Source organism: Acanthopagrus latus, chromosome 6, assembly GCF_904848185.1.
Source record: "Acanthopagrus latus isolate v.2019 chromosome 6, fAcaLat1.1, whole genome shotgun sequence".
NCBI classification, from domain to species: Eukaryota; Metazoa; Chordata; class Actinopteri; order Spariformes; family Sparidae; genus Acanthopagrus; species Acanthopagrus latus.
In genome coordinates this window covers 21367747-21386977 of record NC_051044.1, presented here as the reverse complement: position 1 = coordinate 21386977, position 19231 = coordinate 21367747, and the positions used below count along the sequence as shown (strand labels likewise).

Genomic DNA, 19231 nt, shown 5'->3' with positions numbered 1-19231 from the left:
ACTGAGTCAAATAAAATAATTGACCGGGTGGACACACCAACGTCAGCACTAGTATATAGTTCATACATGTTAATGTATGTTTAATTTACTTGTACTTGTACTCTTAATACTCAAGTACATCCCATTTCTGATACTTTAAAGTAATATTAATTAATAGTAATATTTCAACATGATACCTTTACATTTCAATCTTTAAAGGAATGATACTTTTCAAATCCACCCTTTTTTTTTTCCATGACAGAGCGTTCCATCCCTATTTTTAAAAAAAACTGAGAGAAAATGTGAGGTTGTGCAAGCATGCATCTTGGAAAGAATTTCACAAGATGAGCTTTTTCCTGACATGTCACAGTCTCTGTGTAACACTGGTGTGCGCTGAAAACCTCCTCAGACATCCGCTACCTAACACAAGACCAGTGCTCGCTTTGGAAACGCTCTAAACGGAAAAAGATAAAAAGAACATAGCGGTGCACATGTAAATGTTCATGGGAGCGTTATCTACTGTGTGGACTGAACATGAATCACCTTTGCGTGGGCGTGCTTTTGCAAAATCTCGCCAACAACCCTCCCGTCACCGCTGACGTCAGCTGTCCCAGTCGTCAGCGTTGGCTCTGGTAGGTAGCACAGACAGGACCCTGAATAACCCCTGACCTCAGTGGCCCGGTGACCCGAGTCTGCAGAGGTGAGAGAGCACCTAATTGTGCCATCCACAGCCCAGAGGCAGGGCCGACACATGTTCCTCCACACCGCTAACCCATCTGGGTCTGCAGCCACTTAAACACATTTTCTACAGTCATGACACAGCGGACAGGTCCTGTTGACTGAGAAGATGAGGACACGCGAGCCGGGGCTGACGTTTGCCCAATTTTGCATTTCAAGGTACAGCTTAAACGAACTCTTGCGAAAACCTACCTTTGAATTCCCCAACATTGAGTCTGTTCATACATTCGTGCGTCACCACTCCAAGTGACTCACTTGCGGATCACTGCAGGGAACTCTCTCTGGGAGTTTTCCGCTGCTCTAAGCTGTAGAAATTTGGTACTTTCTGATGACAGCACACTTAATAGAAGACTTTACATTTCAACACCTTCAAAAGACTGCTGCATCTTTCACGCGTCCAAGAGTGATACAAACTCACCGCCACTTTCCAGAGATGTTACATGAAGGACATTTCGGAAACTTGTATTATTTACCAACAGAAGTATTTTGGGCTGTAACTGAACCTCATATCACTCCTGACACGCCGCTCGACAGATTCAAGCCAACAATTTGGGTGCGATTACCGCGGCATTTGAAGAAGCGTATGTTCAGAGAGCAGTTCAGAAGATTTCTGATGAGCCCCGTGATTGCGCCGGTTTACATTTCATTCAGAGACGGACGTTGAACGGAAAGTAGCTCGATCCCAGTTGGGTTCAATCAAGTTGGAAGAGAGGAAGAAAGAGAAAATCATCTGGCCATCAAAGCGAGGCCATGGACAGAGACTGTGAATTATATGAGGCTATATTTACATAACAGGCCAAGTCAACGCCAGGATTAACTGGTATTAGAATATGGGCTTATTGGGAGCTCTGGTGGAGACAGCGGAGGGACAGGAAAGTCATTGTTACTGAGGCTAAATCACGGAAGCTGCCGCTTACCTTTAGCGAAAGCGTGGCTTCGTGCCACCATCATGGAAAAAGTGAGCTAACGAAGCGAGTAGGCCTACAGGAATGTCGTGGCGCACGGAAGAACAGAAGGGAAGAGAAAAAAAAGAGGGAGAGAGAATGGGAGAAGAATAAGAAAAAGGAGAAGAAAGGAGAGGGAGAAGAAGGGGGAGAAAAGTGAGGCTGTCCAAATAGAACCAGATGCAGGAGTGTGGAGGCTCGTTTGATCTCTGTCCTCATAGGCTGATTGATGTTGCACATTTCATTTCCTTGTCAGAGTCTTGACATAATGTTTCACTAAACACTCAGGCCCTGCTCTCGTCTTCGTTTTATTTCCATGGGGGTCATTATTAACCCTTTCTGGGGCTGAAAATAGATCATACACATATCAGTATATATCAATATATATTGGCTTACACACACACACAGACACACTCTCTCACACACACACAGGGGAGGCTTGGATATCAAAGACGAGCGCTGTATTGTCTGTTTCTGTCTCTCCAACATATGGTTTGGTCCTGACTGAAATACTGCACTGAAGAGCGGCCATGTTGATGCGTTTGAAGTCCTCCAGGAAAAAAACAGTTTCTTTAAGTTCGTAATGCAGTCAATTCAATTACCGTCACATGCCGAAAAAGGTCGGTGACGCGCTCAGCTGGTAGGGGCGCAGCGGTGTGACCAATCATAAATGATGTGTTTGGAAACCTTCGCTGGCTCGCCAAAAGGAACTAATCATTAAATTCCTGCTCACCTTCACCCCGGGAGTTTCTTCACCCTCCCGGCTGCCGTTATTGATGTTTGCACACTGCACACCCTGCGCCCTCCTACCACCCCGCACCCCCACACCCACCCGTCCACGGCTCCATCTCTCCCGAGGAGCCTATAGTGGCACAAAGGCAGACATCTGGGACCCATTTCCCCCCTGGAGAAGCCCTTCCTGTGGGGTATCCACTTAGAGGGGTTCAGGAGGAGCGGGGTGGGGATGAAGGTGCACGGTATGTGGGGGATGGTGCTGGTGATGGGACTGTGTGAGGTGAAGTGGGGGGGGGGGCACTCTAGGGAGGGTGAGAGGTGTAGAGAAGAGCAGATTTTGAGTAAAAAACAATGGAGTTTGACCAGCAGCAATTCAAGTCTTTACCTGCATTTTCCAGCTGATGATCCAATGATCTGTCTGTCCGATAGATGAAAAGCTGGAGCCATTGCCTGGTTAGCTTAGCTTAGCAAAAAGACTGGAAACAGTGAGAAACAGCTATTTATGTCAGTTTTTGCAAAGCGGATGTACGTTGTGTATGTGGAGAATATTAGACATAGAGCACCTCTGACGCTCAGTAAGTTACTCTGTCTATCTTGTTTGTTTAATACTTACAAAAATCGAATTCAACAAGTAGGTTATTTCAGTAGGTCAGAGCCAGGCTGGCTCTTTTCCTGTGTTTACAGTCTCTGTGCTAAGCTAAGCTAACCAGCTGTAAAGTGCTGTCAATCTTTCCATCTAATTCTCAGCATGAACGCAAATAAATATATTTTCTCCAAGTCTCAGAATCCTAATGACATCTAGTTCATGGTGAGTATAGCATTTTTACACACTAGTGGAGTGGCCTTTCAAAATAAGCCGTCCTGTGCAGGTAACCTGGTTATGTGAGGGGGTAAACATTCTAGCTCATGAGGCTAACATCAGCTGTTGCATACTGTTATTGACAGAAACTTTAAATCTCACCTCCAGTTCTTGCTGAGGATAGAAACCTTGTGTTGACATCATCTTTCCCCTCATCCAGACTCGCTTGTTTTACCATGCTAGGCTCCATTTTGTTTAAGTCTTTTTCCCCATGAGGTCATGTGAGAGCCCAACCTCAGCCATGAAGGGAACTGCCATCCGAAGTTGGGAGGATCAACGGCTGCAGCACAGACACGTTTATAGATATTTATGTATTGTAGCTCACATCATGTAATTAATTAGCAAACATGGACAACACATCCTTAAAGGCCTTGAAAACAAATTTTCTTCATTAGCTTCTCATTGTGAATGACGGGATATCTATGACAGTTTTGGTTATTTTTGCAAAAAATAAGTCTGTTTGTGCTCATACGGCCCATGTGGGAAAAGGTGGCTGTTAGCGTGTAGAGTCCAAGCATGAAGCTGACACATGCCTCAACAAAACTTCCAGAGTCTGTTCTCTTCTTTTCAACTGTTTATTGAAAACTGTCTTCCTCAAATACAGGATGAAAAAATGATAACAAAAGATGGCGCACATGAAGCACAGTGTGTTCCCGAGGCTCCATAGCTTCAACTTAACCACCGAGAAAACACAGGACAGCAAGTTACATCCTTCAACCAACCAGAAGCCTGCTGGGGTATTAATTGGTTATAATTAAGCTTTAATTGGAACCTCTCATTTAGCAAATCAAATACAGTGAAACAAATTATTTCCAACAATTTTTTTCAATGGCGGCGATAAACAGATGGGCGAAAATGTAAGAAAGGAATCAAGACAAGCCTCCCTCTCTGTCTGGATCGCTCCCCATCCTGCCATCAGTGTTCAATTGCTTCACATCTTTTGTTTATTCCCATCAAACCATTGAATGTCCCCTCATTTCCTGTATGAAAGCGTTTGTCATTTTCTCCGCTCGTTCAGTCGAGTTCCTCCTTTGATTTGTCGTCTGTCTTTACGTCTGTGCACCGCTCGCTGTATTTGGATCAAGATAGGAAATGCTCACTCATGAAGCCTCCTTCAGTCGAATCCGATCAAACCATACCTTCCCAGCCCTAATGAGGCAGATCTGCTTGTTTTTTTGTGTTCCTTACTTCATTTAACTTTGATTGTTGCTTAATCGTTAATGAACATTTAACTGCGTAGAGAAATACTTCAGTTTTCCAGGACTTGAAAGTACTCAGGAAAAGATGGAAATCTGAGCACAGCAGTTCTGTAACGTAACAACTGGCAGCCTCCATCTGCTGATGAAGATCATCTGATTTGATTAAAAGCCCCAGAGCAGCGACCAACAAGACCTTGAGGTGAGACTGTCAAATGTTTGTAGTTGCCATGCGTTAAACACGTCCCTCCCCCACTGCGTGCAAGCCTGTATTATTCTTGTTTAGCTGTGACTTATCTCCTCGTATTAGACCGTAATTTATCATAATATTTAGTGCTCAAGCTTCCTTCAAATGTCCCTGCTTTCATGTGTAATTTAGCCAATATCCTGCCCTGGCTCTGATTACAGTGTTTAAGCGCTGGGGTTCGTCCATGGCACATTGCAAACAGTCCCTGTGGAGCTCACAGCTGAGCTGGGGATACGGCAGCGCTGAGCAACAGGTTGGACTGGATTAAGACTCGCATGGCTAAGACTGGGACATCCAGTGGAGAAGAGGTGCATGATGGGAACAGGCAGACATCCTCGGTGTGTGAGACCAAGCAGAACCACTTTCTATATAGACATTCTTTATCAGGAGTTGTGAAGTTGTGATAACCATTGATTAGAACACATTTATGTGTTTCCAGGTTGTGAAAACAGTTCCCTTCAGTAAAAAAGTTATATGTGTTGGTTTTCATCAATAAATTATTTTATCAATAAAATAAGTTATTCATTTTTTTTGTCCAAATCCTCCTGCTGCCATTTCCTGATCACAAGTGGTGAGAGGATCGATCAGCCACAACCTGGCAACTCAAAAGTTAATATCATCAATAGCTTTAAACCTTTTAAGGGCCTATACTAAAACTTAAAGGATAAGTTGGAAAGAGAATTCCTTTATTAATATCTACACTGTAGTAGATGGAGACTTGTTTTAAACAATGGGAGAAAAAAAAACACAAAATGGCTTCATACAGCTCTTCCAACATAATCCAAGCCAATGGAATCCCTGAAATGCAAAACTGATTTGAAAACATGTTATTTACAGCCTTTTTAAAGCCAAAACTTCACTATAGCTGCAAAGCTTAAAATGTAGGTGGGGCACAGCCTCAACCCTGTGTCGAGGGGGTAAATATTGTCTTTTCTAATTTGGGATCTCGGAGCTTTCGGAGACTTGGTTTATGCCAGACGAGCTGTATGGAGCAATTTGTAATGTTATTCCTTTGTTTCTTTTGCTGGAGTCCCCATTGACTTCAGTTGTTTATGAGATTGCTGCAACACTGTTTTGCTGTGAAGCTCCAGAAATGTCATACGAAACTTCCCCTGACTTTCCGTTGGCACGGGGGTGAGTAGATAATGACCGAATTTACATTTCCAGGTGCTTTTATCCTTTAATGTTGGGCCAAACTGCATGACGCAAAAAGCTGTGGTATTATATTGTTGAGGTGCAGCGTCACTTTGGCTGCTTTGCTTGAAACTCTGAAGATTATTTAATGATATATGATCCTAGATGTTTAAAGGGCATTTTAACCTCACAATGAAAAACACAACATGAACTGCGATTTGCATTCGAAAGAAGGATTTTTCCAGAAACATCTGGCGCGCCAAAGTGAACGTCACGGCCGATCAAGTATCTATAGTTAATTATCTGTCAACTGTCCACAAGGCCATTAGTTACAACACATACAGTCTTTATAAAGGGAGTGTTATTATAATGGTGGAATCCAAAGGTCAAAGGTCACACATTAGAAACAAGTGGAAGGTGTCACGTAAAACCTTTCAGCATTTGCTTCTAGACGTATGTGTGGGAGTGCAAAGTGTTGCCTGAGTGTTGCGTCACATCATGTCCATATGTGCAGGCAGGCAGCCATATGATGGCTGTGTGCATGGATATGATACTGTCGAATTAAAGTAACTTAGTGGATCAAAAGGAATCGATCTTTGTATCAATTTCAAAGGACACGACAAAAAAAAAAGCTCAAATGCGTTTTATTCCAGATAGCGCTGACTCTAATCATTTCGGCAAAAAGACGCTGATGCGATCGAGCACTATATATAGCAAACGATCACATGGAAGTCATTCTCACTGCTGTGTCAGCCATTCGGATTCGACGTGTTAGGTTCACTTTCTTTGTAAACACTAATCAGGCTCAGAGTGAGTCAGCAGATCAGAGCTGACCATGTGGCCGCTCGGGTTGGAAAAATCCTGTTTTAGTGTGAAATTCAGACTTTTTTTTTTTTTTCTCAGTAAACCTGTGCTCCTGAACGCTGACAACAAAACAGGGCCAAAGTAATGAGGCCCAGTGATGACATAAAACCTGTTTATTCACATCAATCCAATAAAAGGCCTTTGATTTGAAAGAAATCAAAAACCACCACGAGGTAAAATGTGGATCAGATCTTCTCCTTGCGCACATTTTCCCTTGTTTTGATCCAAAACGTAAGCTCTCTGCTGCCTTAAATCTGACTATCTTATTACATTAAAGGGAATCAAACACCTTTAGGACACTCTCCAAACATGTCGCCTTGTTAGAAAACCTAAACCAACAACCAAGCCGGACATAATTTCCACCAGTAAGGAGCCCTGTCGGGGAGTCTAACGCTGCTGTCTCAAATCTCACACTTCAAATACTGGTTCCTGGAAAGAGTGTCAACCTGGGCTCTCCAGGATTAGGCACTATCACGCATCCACCGCCGTCAGACGTACAGTGAAGCACTGTCTGCACTAAGGTAGGGAGGAATGCTGCGTTTCTACAACAGAGCTATTGCATTAGAAACATCGACTTCAAAGGGGTACGCCTTCACATTGAATCAATCCCCACTTCCATTAGATTAGATGATTTTTTTACCAAAGTAACATTGCGCTAACGTTTCTTTATGGTTTCTCAAATCCCTCGCTCTGGTTCTGGTTCCCCCTGTGAAGCCACTTCAAACGGCCCTCTGCCATGGCATATCCCTTTGTGCTCTAAAACAGCAAATATGTGTCTCTCTAAAATGTTTCAGATGCGAGCTCGCAGTGGTCCCAGAGGCACAGGCTGCATCGCACACAGAAACACAAGAGTCAGAGCGGAGGGGGGGGAACAATGGCTGAGTGTAAAGGTAGGGGCATTTACAGGCAGGTCTGGAGGGAGAGTCTGACTGACTGATGGGAGAAGATGATAAAGACGGATAAATACAGATGGAAAGGGGGGAAAGAGGGAAAGGGAAAAGGCTAAGATAGTGTGGGAGAAATGCTGCAGCAGTAAATCAGTGTGGTAATAAGGAGAGACGGGAAGGGGGGGGTCTGCAAAGGTCTAGAAACATATGTTTCAGTTTGTAAATAAAACAGTAAATTGCTATGGATATTGCTTAAATATCTGTGGGCTTTGTACCACACTTTGCGGAAGTTCCTCGGAAATCATTCTGGGACTGCCTTCTTAAAATGCCAAAGCGGCTTCTTAATGTCAAAGAGGCCATCTGGTTCTCGACCAATTCAAGATGTTTGCTTTTCATTTAATGTTTTTTTTTTTTTTTTTTTGTTTCCTCCTGATGATTCTTTTTTTAGATCAAATGTTTCACTTTTTGTATTATCGATACCAACGGTCGTAAGTGACAGTGGAATATTTAGCCGGCACGCATCTCGGTCGCAGCTGTGGATCCAAGTTCACCTTTTATTGGTAACAGAGTACTTTTACTTAAGAACCATTTTGAGGTTGAGAGTATTTGCATTTCTGTGCTGATTCATATTTCAGATCCCGCTACACCTCAGAGGGGAGATGTTAAACCTTTTACGCCACCACATCAGTGGATTAGTGTAACTGTGTATTTACTCAAGTACTGTAATTGAGGTACTAGTGTATTTCCATTTTCTGCTCCTTCAACCTTCCATGCCACCACAATTTGGTGGGAAATATTGCAAATTAACTCCACTGCATTTATTAGATAACTTGTGCAACAAGTTGCTTGATTTATTTATAGGAAACCGGATTTAAAAAACACTGATTCCAACGATCAGTGAAAATGCTGAGCACTGGATCCGATTAATCAACCAGGCCGAGCCACAGTATAAAACATGTACATGTGAATTACTTACTTTCTTGTTCCTTTGATACTTAAGTACATCTATTTCCACACAGTTACGTTTGAAACTGATTCCGTTCAATTTCAGACACTTTAAAGGTGCACTTTGCAATTTTTTTTCTGGCCTATAAACAGCGACAGAGACCTTGATGCAGGAGTATCAGTTTGCCCGACCTGAGAACACGAGTTTTAAATCTACTTTAAAGCCTCATGTTTGTAAACAGCAGAGAAAACGGAGGCTTGTATTCTGATTTCGGGCGGGCTGAGAACAAAAAGAGCATATGACTGATGAGGAAACTTCTAGAGCTGCTGCTAAAAACAGCTAAATATCGTACCTTTCAGATTTTTACTCGAGTACTTTCTGTGTTATAGGTTATGACTTTTGTGGGAGTTTTGTTTTTAACAAGATAACTTTACTTTTACCCAAGTATGACATTTGGTTTCTTTTAACAGCACTGCACTACATTCATTTGATGGATGAAGATCGACATTTTACATAGTAAACATGATCAATTTACTGAATATGAGTAGTTCAAATTAGATCCACATTAAAAAAATAATAAAGTACATATATCTGTTATAATGATCCAGTCCTATCATGTAAACCATCCACTCTGCTGCCTTACAAGTGCTTCTCCTTTCAATACATTTATTATATTTCAATGCACTCTTACTGAAGTAGAATTATTAAAAACAGGACTTTTACGTTTAATAAAGCTTTCTATAATGTGATCTGGCTACTTTTACTCAAAGTTGCACGACGCAGCTCTTTACAGGCCTGTAAATAAACAAAGAGAGAGCTGTCAATGCGCGGACGAGCAGTTTTCTGTGTACATCTGTATACATTTATATTTGTAAACATTTTAGCAAAAGCAACTTGTTTTTTGAGTTATGGTGGGGCGAGCAAATAACAAAATAAAAACCTTGTGAGAGATCTTAGTGTTTCTTTCACCTCCATCTTTGATGGGTCAACAGAAAAACTGCCGACGACACAGAGTACACTGACAGCAGTGGTGGAGGAAGTATTCAGAGTAATGACCAGAGTAAATATAGCAATGCTCTGCGTATCAGTCAGTACTTTTAGCAAGTACAAGTCATGCAGTCAAAGTATACTATTATTAGCAGTAAATGTCAATGTTGCAATATCACTGGATGATGATAAAGCAGCGCATTAATGCTGCAGTCGGTTGAGACAGCGCTGATTTGAACAACTCCCATAACAATGCATCATATCTTAAGAAAAAACAACAATATGTTTTGTGTGCAAAACATTTGTCGGACAGTTACTAAATCTGTGAAATCAATTTCAAAAGTGCATTTCACACACTGACAGGTAGTGGAGCAGAAGTATAGCTTTGCATAAACAGAAATGCCACATTGAGGTAAATGTACCTTAAAACTGCACTGGAGTGAAGTACTCTCTCAAACTGGCTGACATTGTAAATCTAACTTTAATAAATGATGAAAAATCTGCTGCGAGAACACACAAACAGGTCCGACAGTGGTTTGTGTTTGTGTCATCGAGGGCTGACATCATCTGCTGAGAAGGTGTGCATGTGTGTCATGCAAGAAAGATTCATTTCCCCCCCGCTGTAGGTTGTTTGTTATAGATCTTGATTCGGGCCGCTGTTGCTCTTTAGCATCTAATTGTTCAGGATGTTTAGGATGGTCGTGTTATTTGAATGTATAAACTGTTGTTTCCAGTCCCACCGCACTCTGCCAGACTGCCAGTCAACACTTGAGACAACTTCCTTCCTTGATTTGGGTAGAAAGGAGTCCCATAATTGAATAAAACCAGACCCCTCCCTCTCTTTACATACCGCACAAACACACACACACACACACACACACACACACACACCAAGTTTTACAGGCTGGTGTATAAACTTAATAGGACGCATTTGGTTCCAAAGCCCCCAGCTTGCTCAGTGGAAAAGTGAGCCGGATTGTTTTTCAGTTTCTTAATGTCGAAGTTTATAACGGCCAGATAAAAAATGTTGCCATGGTGATTTAACCACAACATCGCAATTACCTTGATGCAGCGAGACTCTGGGGGCTTACAAACAAACCAGTGTAATGCAATTAAGATATAAGTACCACCAAAAAAATGGCCTTAAAACTCAGAGGACGGATGCAGGAATGCAACGGGGAGGGTGAAATAATGATAGTGGCTTCTTAAGGATCAAAGTCGCTGATATGTCTAGTAAATAATCAAACACTTTGCCACGTTCACTTTTCTTTTATTCTTCCCGGAGCAGGAGTTTTTCCCCTTAACAGCTGCAGGACGGGCACATTTTTCCACCAGATATCGTCCCATTAATGGATAACCTAATGACTTAAAATACACCAAAAACACTAATGCATGGTAATAATTCGGTCACATATTTTTCACATCAACTTCAAAGTCTCTCTATCAGGCGGCTGCTTGGCCAAAATCATACACCAAAAATTCTGTGAGCCCACCCCCAACCTTCCCCTTTGAGGAACAAAATAAAAAACGTGGATGGGAGGAATAATTGCCAGACTTCAAAGTGCTGGTTATTGACCTGCGTTTACTGTTGCGTTCGTGAATGCAGTTTTTTTTTTGTTTTTTTTTCTTCATAAATGTGGCCTGGGGGTGGGTGGGAAACGTGGTTCATTCCTCTCATGGCGCAAAGCCCACTCTAATGCCCAACACTGACCCCTTCTGACCCGGGCTTAGTAGGGAGGGGAACATGCAACACCTTCAATCTGCCTCTGTGGCACTTTCTCCTTTTACATGAAAGTCACAAACCTATAAAGAAAATCATTTTTAAACAGTTGGGGGTTTTTGCTGCTGTAATTCTGTAATTTTTTGTAATGCTTTAGAGGAACAGAAACTGTAAAAGAAACATATTCCTTCTTAAAAACAGGAACAGCCAGCCACTGACATGTTTATCTCCAGATGTCATTGCAAAAACCAGTGTTGTAAAAAGTATTGTGTTGAAATATGACTTAGGCAAAAGTAAAAGTCGCCTATAAAAAAAGTACTGAAGGAAAACTACGACCTGATATTAAATGTACATGAGTTTTAGAATATAATTTTCTGGCAATAAATGTACTTAACAGTCAAAAGTACAAGTAAATTCAACATACTGTTCATTTACACACAGGTATAAACTACTGTAACTACTAATAACTTCTGTACTTTGCTTGGTATTATGGACGTGGCCAATTATTGAATCTGAAATTAAGCAATTTTCTGATTATCAGAATCAGTGTTGTTTTTTTTAAAATTTGATCCGGGGTACAATGGATTTATTTTAAAATGTGCCGCTTTGGCTCTGAAGCAGCCTGTTATCTGCGAAGTAACTAGAAACTGAAGTACTCAAGTGAATGCAGCAGAGTAAAAAGAACAACATCTGACAGAAAGGTATAAAAATTGAAAAAAAAAAATTTTTGAAAAAACATAGTAACTCAAACTTGTACCTGAGTACAGTCCTTGAGTAAATGTACTTAGTTACATTCATCACAGTTAAAACACACAACAATGCACAAAGGATGTCAAAAACATATTTTATTAACATCACTCTCAGACACTCCTATACAAACACACACTCCGTCATTCAGTCAATTCACACACATGGATACACGACACCATCCTTCACGTCCGTTAATGTTCAGACTAACACATAAAAGACAGAAAAATATTCTCAGGAAGCAACAATGTAAATGTCATAAATGGTTCCCATCAGGACGATATAACATAAAGCAACATGCATGCACATTAGTGGTGTCACTGCCATTGTGAATTGATGCCATAAATGAGTTTTTTTCATACTCGCACACTCGCTTTTCTTTTGTTTTTGTCAGGCTGATAAAAATAATACAAAAATCCTTCTTTACATTAAAAAGGCCCCTTGTGGTCCAGAGATACACTGAACCAGGACATGTGGTGCTTATCTGGAACTGCACATGAAAGCCTTCATGTTGATGCTGGAGGATTTTGGGTGCCCTGCCCTCTTGTGAGACCCTGATGTACATCAACTTAAAAGCACGCAGGATCGGTTCTTTTACATATACATACTTCATTATCTGACCACTGCATGTTTAACTTGTGGTGGGAAACAACTCTTCATCACTCAATTAAGAGGGAGAAATGTAATAAAATACATTGATTAAAGTTGTCAAGGACACATTCTGTACATTGTGTTTAATTGTTGGGAGGGTGACACCCTCTAGTGGTTGCAGCGTAGAGCTGCAGCTAATAATTAGAACTGCGGGTGTGTGCTGAAAGGCAGCGTTTCCTTTCCACTGAGTCATGGATAAAAATGAACATATTTTGGTTTTGTTGTGTCAGGAGGACGCATGACTAAGCAGGAGGCGAAGGAAGTGAAAATATCATAGAAAACAGGGCACAGTCCTGCACACATAAGAAAAAAGACGGGAGGTTTGAGAGCAGGGAAGGATCAGGTTGCTCACCCACAGCTCAAAGTATTTCAACCTCTCCTCTGATACCTCTCAAAACCTCCTCCATCATGTTCGGATTGCGACACACTGCGCAGTGAGTGTTCTCCAAAATCTGCGTGGTCACAGCGGGATGCTTCACGTGCCCTTAGAAGTCACTGAGGATGCTGATATCGGCGAACTCTTTGCGGTAGCGGTGGGCCGACAAGGCGAGCAGGAAGGACCACTTGAGGCTCATGAAGCTCCACACACAGGACAGGTAGAGACTGCTAGGGTCAGTCAGGGCTGTGGGAGGGACGGACAGCGATTAGCATTCAGAGCTCTTCAGACGGGAGTCATGTTGTTCATGCTCACACCTGTATGACCTAACACACAGTAACTGGCATGACAAAGATCTCTGCAGCATCCCTAAAGCGTGCATGCTCAAAAGAATGTGGACACCCAAATGTGATTGTGGTCTTGTTGAGCCATAAGAGCATCAGTGAGGTCAGACAGCGATGTTGAGCCCATACATCAGTTTTTTTAAGAATTACACTTACAAATACTCTAAAGAAGCAACTTAGAACTTAAAAAGGCAGCACAAGTAACCTTTGAGTGCTGCCGTCAAGAGATGAAGTCATGATTGATCACATGCTCTCAGCAGGAGATAAGGAGTTACCCAACATCCACCAAGGGAACATATGCACCTCCTAATTCAGTAAAGAAATTTGTGTGATACTTAAGATAAAAACTAGCCTCTTGGCAAATTCTGGCATAGTAAAATTAATGTTCATGAACATATACTATCCTTTAGAAATAGAACTTCGGACTCAACAAAATTTAAAAAGCTCTGTTCAACCTATTATTTTCTACAATGGTTTCAGGAGGTTACTTAGAGGATGAGTGGTCAGGTCTGTTTCTTACTTTGCAATATTTCACTTTACCTTGTGTGTTTTAGACTTTTTACTTAAACAGATAGGAGTGAGACACAATATACACAGATAGAAATAGATTTGCTCAGAGGTTCCAGGCAAAAACACTCCATAATGTTTCACAAGCGTATTACTTTTTTGCTGTTTTTAGTGTTTAAGTAGGGAATCACACTCAGAGTCAGATCTTGGGTAGTGACTGAGAAATAAAAAAAGATACATGACATATAGAAAAACCAAACTAAGGAGTGCTGTCCTCTGGTTTATCATTGTTTTTTATAAGGTTCCACACATACCCTGGTAACCTTTGGTATGTGTTTAACATGACAACACTATAAAATGTGGGTCATTCCCTCAGGCAATGTCTGCAGGAATGCAGATTTACAGAAAGCGGCCATGAAGGGCTCAAAATGTCTCAGATAAGTGCCCTCATTCACTTGATGATTTGACAGTGGGACAGCCCTAAACCCTCACAGACTTACCTGAAACATGCCTCAAAGTCTTAAATTACTTACTGAAATTTAATTCTGTGTTTTGACAAACAGCAACTCTTGTATTATACACATCTGGTGAACAGGGTGCGTACACCAAGTCGTGGGAAACAGGAAGGCGATGAAGAACAACTTACACTCCTTTTTGTTGATGGCGACAGACAGGAAAGTGATAAAGGCCACGACTGCCAGCAGGGAGAAGAAAAGCCCACAGAAGAAGAAGAATTTGAGGCCCCTGAGCCACGTCCTCCAGTAGTCCTGCAGGTACATGACGTGAGTGATCAGGGTCCAAAGTGCTAGCACACCTGAAGACGAAGACAATCTACAGGTTAGTCTGATCAAGAAAGTTTAACAATCGATCTCAAGCAAACATTCAAATCAGTTGAAGTTTAGAAAGCTATAAAGAAATCTGCCAAATCTGAACAACGTTTACAAGAAGAACTACATTTACTACATCACAGCTGATATTCGCTGATCATATGTAACAGTCGTCCTGAGTTTGGTTAGTCATGAAGGTTGACACAGCATGTTACCAACTGATGAGTCAGTAAATCACACTTCTTTCTTCATGTTCCTTTTTTCCCCCAACCGCAGTGATGTGAATCAGTAACAACACTCACTGGGTCTGAAACTTTAACAGAAGGAACTGAACTGTGGTGATCTGACAGCAGCAAACACTTCAGGGGCACATTGTTGACTGCCGGAGACCGAACACTGCAGTGCCGGACAGTCTCGTGCAGCACGTGTTGTTTTTGTTAGGGGAAAAGTGTCCTTAGTCATTTTTATTTTAACAGGTAGCAGCAGCAAAATGAAAACGAGCGCTCAGGGAGTGTGTCCACATCTCAGATAACAGTAATATTTCATACAATTGCCAAGTTGTCAGGGAAGGAGGTAACTGAACGTACGCAGGTCACTAATATCAAAGTATGGTGACTGCATATCTTACATTGTGAATCATTTTGGATTGTTTCTACTTAAAAATGTAAGATCTCCAGCTGCTAAAATTATTTGAGTTAATAACATTTTGGTTGAAGAATCACTTCAAAGTCTTATTTTTTGTGAGACCAAATTTTAAATTAACTGAACAAGTTCAATAACCTCAAGATATTAAGTTGAGCCAACAGCTCTTCAGTCACCTACTGTAATATTAGAGGTACAGCATTCCATTATGGGCAGAAATACATAATGTGAAAATGCTGCCAGTGGATTTGAGTGTTGATGTATGACGGGGATGAAGTCTGAATTCAATACCAACCTTTAACATGGTTAGCAATGTTGTCATTACTGTGAAAACAAACACTCCAGACTTTAGGACGCTCTAACACATTCTTTAAACTATAAAAAGGATCTCAAACAATGCATGCTGGGACATCTGCTCATAAGGTGATCTTTATGTTTCTGTATAAACTTATTTCAATGAGTTAACTGAATTAGTTAGAGTTAGTAAAATCATGTTTATAAGTTCTAAAGTTGTCTGAAAAAAAAACAAATACAACATTTAAGTTTAATCAGCTTGAAATAAATAAAACTTGGATATCAACATCAAGTCAGACCGAATTTAATAAATAGAGAAAAAAAAAATAAGTCCACTTTGGTCAGTCTGATCTGTGGTAACATGTGTTACTTTAAGTGACAGCAGTACATCCTGTGAGTGAATGATTGCAGAGGCTAGACATGGACTGGATATGAACTTGCTAAACTTATCAATGCCTCAAAGGTCAGATGGAAACAACACTGAACATCAACCCGTTGCATAACTGTGCTTACAGCCGATCAGTCTAGCTGATCTTTTTCGTTTAACTGAATGGGGTCGAACGTTGCAAACCATTTGAACACTAACAGTGTTAAAATCAGAATCATACTTAGGAATTCAAACTCAACGGGTTATTGTCTACTTTACATAAACGTGCAGAAACTTGAAATGAATTAAAGGAGCACTATGTAGTTTTAGGGAAGACATTTGAACCAGAAGAGGAAGATCTTCATTGACTTTATGCATAAACAAACTAAATAAACAAACTCTCTCTGTTTGTTTATTCATGACTGAATAAACAAACTGACAGCTCAATTTCAAACTTTTTTACTTTGCTTAAATGTGGCGGACCCTGCCACTGTTCCAGCTTCAAACGGTGTTCTGGGGGCCATACTGTCATCTGAGAACAGCTTGTTTATGCAGTTATGGAACAAACAAATATTTCTGCGTTTGTATTATTATTATTTTAAATATTCAAATACTAAGTTTGAATTTCTTCTCTAAAACGATAAAGCGCCCCTTTAATATAAAGCTTAGGTGATTTATATGTGAGATAAAAAGTACATAAACACTTAACACTGTAATACATCGTCATTTAGTAAAGTAATAGTGAGACAATTTTTAGTCAATAGTTATTAAAACTTTAAAAATGCATTATAAACCATTTAATAAGGTTTTTTAATGAAAAGTTGCAACTGATGTTTATGACTTCATGTGTAGTTCATCTGTACAAATCATTTTTATGGCCGCTACAATCCAGCGCTTACCTTTATTGTACCTGTTGTTTAATAGATGGTTTACAAAGCATGTCACTGTTTGTTAAAGGCCACATGCCTATTAAGAAAAGCTTCACAAATCTGCCTAACCAGAAGTCTTACCATTACAATTTCTATGTTTCGCTCTCTATCTCCAGTAAGAATTCAGAGTTACAATAGTTATAAGTAGCTCCAATAAAAGTTATTTTTTTCATATATATTTTTTTAAGTGAACCCGTGCACACATGACAATCTGAAACCTGTCAGCTAAGAATAACACTGTTGTTCAATATTAAAACATAACAACTTCACTTGATCGTATGATCACTGTCGATCAGCTGACAGTTCTGTCCTCCAGCAGCACCTGAGCTGTTGTCTCTGTCTTCCTCTGGGCTCATTTTGTAACAGCTTTAGTAGCTGGGGCACCTTCAGCCTCAGGAGGGGGTGACATGACACCCCTGCTTTACTGAGGAAAACACTGACACACATACACACGCGCACACACTGTTTACTTTACCTGACAGTCCCCCCATGGCTGCGGTCCACGGCTGTTTGTACGCGATGTTCCACACGAGGAAAGCCGAGAAGCCCATGAGCATGCCGAAGGAGGCATAGCCGATACTGACGTGTGTTTTATTAACAGCCATTATCACTAAAAAAACAGAGGCGGCCGACACACAAACAGCGCGACAGGACGAGGACCGAGTGTGCGAGAGGGAGACAGACAGAGAGACAGACAGACAGAGGGAGAGGACGGAGAGCTGGGGGTTTCAAAACAACATCCGGTCGGTTAATCTTCAAACGAGGACAGAAAGTGAGGAGCCGTGTGTGTCCTGCTGACTAATGGTGGCTGTCACACACACACACGGGCAGAGTGTGAAACATGACAAAGCTTTTTTGGTGATCGCTTCTGTCCAGCTGCTAAAAGAAAAAACACATACACACATAACACGCTTGGCTCTACGTCATCGCGTTAACCAGCGAGTAGCGTGCCGGTCCCGCCCAGTTCCGCACGTGACTGGCCACAGCGCCCTCTACAGGAGCAGAGGAGGAACTACGCCTCACCTGTTTAATTGTAAAGTGATCCATTTGTCTTAGTCACAGGTCTCCTCATGTTTTTTCTTTTTTTTTTTCAGCAGTTAAACGTCATTTACTGTATCATACTAATATATCATATGGATGGCCTTTTATCATCTAGTGCTTACCTTTATTTTAGCTTTGCTTAATAAATGGATCATAAAGCGAAGTCATTGGTTGTTAAAAGCCAAATAACTATCCAGAAAAAATATTAATTTGTCCTTTATGAATGATGGTTTTTGTAGTCTTACCATTATAATTTCTCTTTCTAACATTTGAAATCCAAAGGAAAACACAATATAACGATACCCCCCTAAATTTGTAATGTGTAAACCGTGTTTGTTATTTATTACTTTTTTAGATCTTAAGTATGCTTTTTATCTCCAGTAAGAAATCTGAGTTCTAATACATTTGCTGAACTTTTCATTTTCTTCTTTCAATTATATGTTTATTTGTTTGTCAAGTTATTCATTTATTTTACTTACAGGTCTGAAGATTTGTGTCCAATTTTGTGTGTCTTATTGTGTGTGTGTGTGTGTGCGTGTGTGCGTGTGTGTGTTAAACCTGTACATATAATTTTTAACCTCTGGCAAAGAAAATGGTCTACAGTGGCTTGTTTATACCAAATGTAATTCATATAGTCAACCAATTGCAGTAAACTTAAATATGAGTGTAAGCTGAACACTACGACATGAATGTACTGACAGTTGTGAAGTTGAGAGATCTTTGTTTTATTGACATGATGAGTGTCGTTTTTGCTTTTAATCCTGTTTTTTTGGTTTTTTAAATACTTATTGCAATACTAATTAACTGTTTTCCTTCAAATACTTTGGATAACAAATCCATGGTTGTGATTACACCATTAAAGGACATTTATATGTTGTATGGGGTTTGCATGAACAAATATCAATGAGCTGCAACTGTTAGTCAATTAACAAAGCTGTTGACAGAAAAATGACAGAAATAAACAACTAGACTGATAAATCAGTCAAAAACAAATGACAAACAAATTAGTGTGTGTGTGTGTGTGTGTGTGTGTGTGTGTGTGGACCTATTTGGGCACTTTTTCTGCATTGATTGTCCTTCATGGTACTTCATGGCTTACCTGCCTGCTGGTTAAATGTTTGCAGCTGCAACTAAAATATTAAAAAATGTCAGATATTCCCTTGTTCCAGCTTCTCAAATGTGAATAAATACCAGTTTTCTCACTCTTGTAGGGTAGTAAAGGGAGCACCTTCAGACATCGACGTGAGCTCCGGCTCTCGGAAATTGAGGA

At 40.7% G+C, this 19231-nt stretch overlaps 1 protein-coding gene across 1 annotated transcript; it reads right to left on the bottom strand.

The window, feature by feature from the left end:
* Positions 1-12061: 12061 nt before the first annotated feature.
* Positions 12062-17833, bottom strand: LOC119021878 (heme transporter hrg1-A-like). The gene is made up of 3 exons (XM_037102457.1): positions 17396-17833; positions 14508-14675; positions 12062-13256 (listed from the first exon to the last, which is right to left on the bottom strand). Exons 1-3 carry the CDS (start codon positions 17523-17525, stop codon positions 13120-13122), a joined length of 435 nt encoding a protein of 144 aa, XP_036958352.1. The 5' UTR covers positions 17526-17833; the 3' UTR covers positions 12062-13119.
* Positions 17834-19231: the final 1398 nt, after the last annotated feature.

Coding starts and splice junctions, on each gene's coding strand:
- LOC119021878 (XM_037102457.1), bottom strand. CDS start 17,525: ATGGCTGTTAATAAAACACACGTCAGTATCGGCTATGCCTCCTTCGGC. Junction 14,676..17,395: donor AGCCATGGGGGGACTGTCAG/GTAAAGTAAACA, acceptor CTTCGTCTTCAG/GTGTGCTAGCACTTTGGACC. Junction 13,257..14,507: donor CGCCATCAACAAAAAGGAGT/GTAAGTTGTTCT, acceptor TCCCTCCCACAG/CCCTGACTGACCCTAGCAGT.